General features: G+C 33.0%; 1 protein-coding gene across 1 annotated transcript; it reads right to left on the reverse strand.

The window, feature by feature from the left end:
* Nucleotide 1: 1 nt before the first annotated feature.
* Nucleotides 2–2,184, reverse strand: LOC111411311 (UPF0187 protein At3g61320, chloroplastic-like; the record flags this gene model as incomplete). The annotated part of the gene is made up of 3 exons (XM_023041852.1): nucleotides 1,365–2,184; nucleotides 549–716; nucleotides 2–91 (listed from the first exon to the last, which is right to left on the reverse strand). Coding segments are annotated over exons 1-3 (948 nt in total), but the record flags the coding sequence as incomplete, so codon positions are not given.
* Nucleotides 2,185–6,960: the final 4,776 nt, after the last annotated feature.

A 6,960-nucleotide genomic window follows, 5' to 3' on the forward strand; every position in this document is an offset into this window, starting at 1 on the left:
ATGGTGAAAGAGTGTATGAGAGAGGGATAGGTATGCCTATCAGCTGTTCACATACCCCGATACCATCATGAAAGCAAGAAATTTTCGACTCCTGCAATAAAATCCAGAAAGTGTTAAATCATCTCGTCTAAAAAAGTTAAGATCTCTGGTGTGGACAAGAATTACTTCATTTATTTCATCTCAGACGTGAACGGATTCAATTACCGTTGGAGACATAAGATGTGGAATTTCTATAAACGGGTGACTGTGTCAGTTGAAATCAAAATGCTTTGATTTATCGAGTCTAAAATGATAATGAATTAACCCTAATCCCAACCGCAGAGCAATATAAACAAAACAAAATGGGAAAAATGCACATACACAAAAACAAAAAATTATCGCAAGTTTACCATGAATATGAGAGCTACAACCACTTGCCCATCTGGGCCATCTCAAGTTTATTCTAAAACTCGTGAAGAAGTTTACAATGAAGATAACGTGCCTCTCTCAATCTGTGCATCAAAAAAAGGCTCACCCTAATACCTTTATATATGAATAATGGAGCTTACCAACATCTGGCGCTGTGTGTCCTCCATATTTAACAACCAAATGCTTTGAGATATGAAGTTGATGATGCATTGGGGACGATGTTTTGAACTGAGGACTACTTCTAGATCATCGACTTCAAGCAAATTTTGAAGATCCATTGCGATATCTGAGCCATAAATAATATGGCACTGCATGTAGAAATGTATACGATATACTTGTGTCTTTGACAAAAATGTAACAAAGATTGATATCTGAACTAATACTGTGCATGCCTCAATTATAAAATGACGGGTCCTAATTTTCAATAATATCGAAAACTAATGAAGAAATAGAATGCAGGCAAAGAGAAAGTGTCCTCTGATGCACAAACTAATTTATTTATATTGGCTTCAAACACTCTCTTTACCTGTAGACCATATTCATTTTTTCCATCAAAGGCCTGGCACGAGCACAATATTTAGCCCTTGTTTGGCCCCAATTAAAATTATAATTCATTTTTCTGTTTCTTCTTATCATCCATACATTTTCTATTAAAATAATATTATACGTAATTCCAAAACATTTTCCTTTTAAGCCACGCATTCTTCAAAAAACACTTTTCCAACCATTAGAATTTCAATTAATGGGGGCCAAATGGGTGCTTATAAGTGGGGGGCACTGAGCCTTATACGCAAGATTTCTCTCCTCCCAAACCATATTTAAACCACCTCGTCTAAAATTGACAAACTTGTATTTTTGGGTTGCCTACAAACACATATTTCTAAGATTCTTGAGCTTTGAAAGAAATGCACGTCATCATAAACGGTAGAGATAAAAAAACAAAAAAGTTCACTTACCTTAAGGGCAACTGGAAATGCCATGATATACTGCAAAAGCGCCTTTTTGATCAAAACATCACTTGCACTTCCCACGCTAGCAATAACTTGCCTTGCCAAGTCATTTGTTCCTGCAAGAACCTTAGTCCAGGCCTTCCTCCCTTCCTCGTACCTCGAATACGATGCCTCAGTCCTAAAGACCAACAAAAGTGCCAAGGCCGGTGCTGCCAACTGATAGGGCAAAGAAGAGGCTCTCAAAATGGGGAAAAACTCCGGTAGCCAATGCAATGATACTGCTGAATTATAACTGGCTATAATTACAGCCACTGAAGTAAATGCAATCACTGGAGGAACCAGCGATAAAATCACCCGCGAACTGAGACTCGATAAAAGATGCCTTAAATGCCTTAAGGAGCTTCTGTGCTGCACCCATTTTTCATGGTCATATAAGGACCTTTTCTGTTTCATACCCCTTTCTTTCACACTGTCAGCCCAGTTGGGTATTGCATGAAGAATCGACGACAGGGTCAAAGTTTCATTCGATGACGAATCCGATGGCTGTGAAGAACAAAGAAATCTGAAAGTGAGTTTCTTGGAACTTTTGGAAGGAAATGGATAATGGTGAAACTTGAGGGGTATCCTGGGATTGAAATCGGAAGAATAAAAAGAGAAATTGGCTGGATTTTGAATTGGGTTTTTGCGCATGTTCATTTTTTGAATTCTTGATTAGGGTTTGGAGATTGAAGGAGAAATATTTAGAGGAGAAGGGGACATGACTCTGGTTCAGACCGTAGAAGCGAAATTCTTTATTTTCATTTTCGGAATTGGATAGGTATTTGGAAACGGTTAATTTGTGACTGAGGTTTTTACACACGTTTCAATATTATATGCTGCCTTTTCTTTTATTTTTTGCTTATTGGCACAAAATCTCCATAACTAATTATATACATATCACTATTTTTATCATTTGCACCACATTTTTAATTGTACTTAAATTCTTAATCTTTAACATTATAACACTTATGTCATTAACATTTTCATGTCATTTTTATTCTCAAACTCTTCATTAGCTAACATATTTTATATTTGATAACAACGTGCCTCTCTCAATCTGTGCATCAAAAAAAGGCTCACCCTAATACCTTTATATATGAATAATGGAGCTTACCAACATCTGGCGCTGTGTGTCCTCCATATTTAACAACCAAATGCTTTGAGATATGAAGTTGATGATGCATTGGGGACGATGTTTTGAACTGAGGACTACTTCTAGATAGACATACTAACTAATGAAAGGTTTAAGATAAGAATTTAAAGAAAAAATAAACAAAATAATTGCTATAATGAGCAAATATTGAAGAGATAAGTTGCAATAAAATGTGATGTATCAAATAAAAATTGTGATGACAATATATCTACACATCTCCATATTCTTTGGACTTATTGTGAAAGATATACTTGTGTCTTTGACAAAAATGTAACAAAGATTGATATCTGAACTAATACTGTGCATGCCTCAATTATAAAATGACGGGTCCTAATTTTCAATAATATCGAAAACTAATGAAGAAATAGAATGCAGGCAAAGAGAAAGTGTCCTCTGATGCACAAACTAATTTATTTATATTGGCTTCAAACACTCTCTTTACCTGTAGACCATATTCATTTTTTCCATCAAAGGCCTGGCACGAGCACAATATTTAGCCCTTGTTTGGCCCCAATTAAAATTATAATTCATTTTTCTCTTTCTTCTTATCATCCGTACATTTTCTAATAAAATAATATTATACATAATTCCAAAACATTTTCCTTTTTAGCCACGCATTCTTCAAAAAACACTTTTCCAACCATTAGAATTTCAATTAATGGGGGCCAAATGGGTGCTTATAAGTGGGGGGCACTGAGCCTTATACGCAAGATTTCTCTCCTCCCAAACCATATTTAAACCACCTCGTCTAAAATTGACAAACTTGTATTTTTGGGAGTTAAAATTATACACAACTAACTTGTTACGTGTACAATTTTTTTTTTAAAAAAAAAATCAAAATATTATGAAGAAGATAAGAGAAGTTTGTTTATATGACGAAATTAAATATCATTTTCCTGATTATATGCAATTGTTGCATACTCGTATTCGAAAATGAGCTTCTTACCAATTTGTTATATGCATCAATGCTTCTAAAATATCTTCTTTGAAACTGTTTCTGGCCTCAGACTAAGCTCACTTACCTATATTAAAAGCAAACTACGAGCTATAGTATAAATCAGAGGTGTTAGTAGATCTTTTGTAATGGCAAAACTAATAAGATATTTTTGTTCGTTAGGCAAAGAAGAGGCTCTCAAAATGGGGAAAAACTCCGGTAGCCAATGCAATGATACTGCTGAATTATAACTGGCTATAATTACAGCCACTGAAGTAAATGCAATCACCGGAGGAACCAGCGATAAAATCACCCGCGAACTGAGACTCGATAAAAGATGCCTTAAATGCCTTAAGGAACTTCTGTGCTCCACCCATTTTTCATGGTCATATAAGGACCTTTTCTGTTTCATACCCCTTTCTTTCACACTGTCAGCCCAGTTGGGTATTGCATGAAGAATCGACGACAGTTGTCCGACTAATGTTTGAATCCATACGTGATGCATGAAATTCATACATTGAAGTTAAAGTGGTTTCTAAATTTGAATACGTGATAGGTTGGTCAAAATTTAAACAATTTGTGATTTGTCAGATAACATATTTAGAGCCTGTTTGGGCCCCATTTTTTCATCCAAAAAATTGATTTTTTGACTGTTATTTCACTATTCCAGCCGTCATATTTGACTTCTTCTTTCACAGGTGGACCCCACTTTTCTCCTAACGATCAAAAAATCAATTCTCAAAATCACTCTCAAACAGGCTCTTAGTACATCTAAATTGTATCTGGGTTCCATTATGCTTGTCAAAGGAAATAACATTGGCAAGTCTTCCTAGTGGGGAAATGGAAAATGGTGAAATTTGAGGGGTATCCTGGGATTGAAATCGGAAGAATAAAAAGAGAAATTGGCTGGATTTTGAATTGGGTTTTTGCGCGTGTTCATTTTTGAATTCTTGATTAGGGTTTGGAGATTGAAGGAGAAAAATTTAGAGGAGAAGGGGACATGACTCTGGTTCAGACCGTAGAAGCGAAATTCTTTATTTTCATTTTCGGAATTGGATAGGTATTTGGAAACGGTTAATTTGTGACTGAGGTTTTTACACACGTTTCAATATTATATGCTGCCTTTTCTTTTATTTTTTGCTTATTGGCACAAAATCTCCATAACTAATTATATACATATCACTATTTTTATCATTTGCACCACATTTTTAATTGTATTTATTATTTTTTTTTTAACGAGGTGTCCCAGCTTGCGCCAGACTATATCCTCGTCCCTGAACCTCCGGCCCCTCAGCAGCTCAACTTATGTCATTAACATTTTCATGTCATTTTTATTCTCAAACTCTTCATTAGCTAACATATTTTATATTTGATAACAATTTTATATCCAAAATCTATTGAAATAGAATAAAACAACTTATTTTTAAAGAAATAAAAAGTGAAAAATATATTGTCGTCATTCCAAAGCATGATAACGAAATATTTTGATATAAATCATCATCAATGACAAGACATACTAACTAATGAAAGGTTTAAGACAAGAATTTAAAGAAAAAATAAACAAAATAATTGCTATAATGAGCAAATATTGAAGAGATAAATTGCAATAAAATGTGATGTATCAAATAAAAATTGTGATGACAATATATCTACACATCTCCATATTCTTTGGACTTATTGTGAAAACTTTTACTCCTTTCCCAAAGGGAGCCTCTTCACTGCCTTCCACAACTTGCCTGCCAAGATAAATCTTGCCTTCCAAATTGTGCCTTCCAGGAATCGAACTCCCCACGCTTGCTTCCAGAGCCCCCCAATATGATTGTTCCGCCAACTTAGATGTGCCTCGGAGGGCTACTTTTGAAAAGTTCTTGCAATGACAAAAAGATGTTCAAGAACTCTTGAACTAGTGGAGTAGTATATCTCATATAAGATATTTGTGAAATCAGAAAAACTTGTCAAAAATCTTTTAACTTTAAATGTTAGTTGCCAATCAGAATCAAGCAAAATAAAATCTTCTTCATTTCTTACATCTCTATTGTTATAAAATTCAACAATTAAATGTTCATATTGTAACACTCCAAATTTTTAATTTTTCCACGTGGGCTGGTAATTTAGTAAATAAAATAATCCATGTCCAACATTGTCGTCACACTAAAGTCGAAAAGTCAAAGTGATAAACACGTCCCACTTATTTGCATAAATGGTTTATTACGCAAACGTATATTTTTAATTTATCGTAACTTATTTGGGTCGAATATTTAAGTATTTTAAAAGTTATTAAAAAATATATATCGATATTANTGTTTGAGAAATTTCTTTTTTTATATCATCCCACAAATCATATTTTCATATTTTTGGCGTCAATTGAGGTAAGAATACATGGTACAAGTGGTAAAATCTTATTATTGATATTTATGTAAATTTGACATGAAATACTATAAAGCCTTCGGGGTCGAATTTTATGTTAAATCTTTCGGGATGGATCGTTAGGTCAAAGAAAAGAAGTTAAATTCTATGGGATATGGGGATTTTTAAGAAATTCCTTGAGCTATTGAAATCGCGACAAGTTGCTCTAAATTTAAGAAATGTCGATATGTTATGCCATATTATGTTTATATCATGTTATAAGAATATACACGTATTTTTACTGAGTATTTTCAAAATATTCACTCTTACAATACTTTTCAGATTAGAACGGATCGTGTGGACGAGTGGAAGATTGACCGGAGATGTTTATGGGGTTATCAAGTAAAATTTTTAGAAAATAATCGTCAAATTATATTTTAAAGAATATCATTATTTTAATTTTTATGCATGGTATTTAATATTTTTCTTAGAGTACGAGTATTCGATACTTTATGTTAAATTTTAAATTTACAGTTTGGGATGGGATATTTCAAGATTTTATTCTAGATCATTATTAAATTGTCGACCACATTTTGATCACTAAAATAAAAAGTTATTTTTTCGCTTAAATTAGATAGAGAAAAGTTTTGATAGCACCTTGAGCTTATTTTAATTTAAAAATAATATAATAAAATGAAAAAGAGTTTGAGGCGTTACTGAATGGTATCAGAGCACGAGTTTAGTCAATTCTGTAGACTCTTCATTTATTTTTTTCAAAATATATGTATATTTTTTTTCATCATGTTTAAGTGTGATTTACATGTATAAATTTTTCTTAGAATAATAATTTATTTTGAAAACTTAGTAGTCTGCATGAAAAAAAATGTGTTATATTAATATTTTCAAGAGGAGACTTAATTGCATAGTTAATAGAAGGTAATTGTCTCTGCCTAAATGTAATTTTTTACGTGCCTAAACGTAATTTTTTTATGTGATATTAGTATTAATGAATTTATATCATTTTTACCAACTTCCTACAAGGTTCATAGTAGTCAAAGATTTTGATTTGTTGGGAAGTGTGTGAAAAAAAAAACCTAAACGATGACAATTCTAAGTACTGAAAATATATA

The sequence above is a fragment of the Olea europaea genome, chromosome 15 (assembly GCF_002742605.1).
Source record: "Olea europaea var. sylvestris chromosome 15, O_europaea_v1, whole genome shotgun sequence".
Lineage (NCBI taxonomy): Eukaryota > Viridiplantae > Streptophyta > Magnoliopsida > Lamiales > Oleaceae > Olea > Olea europaea.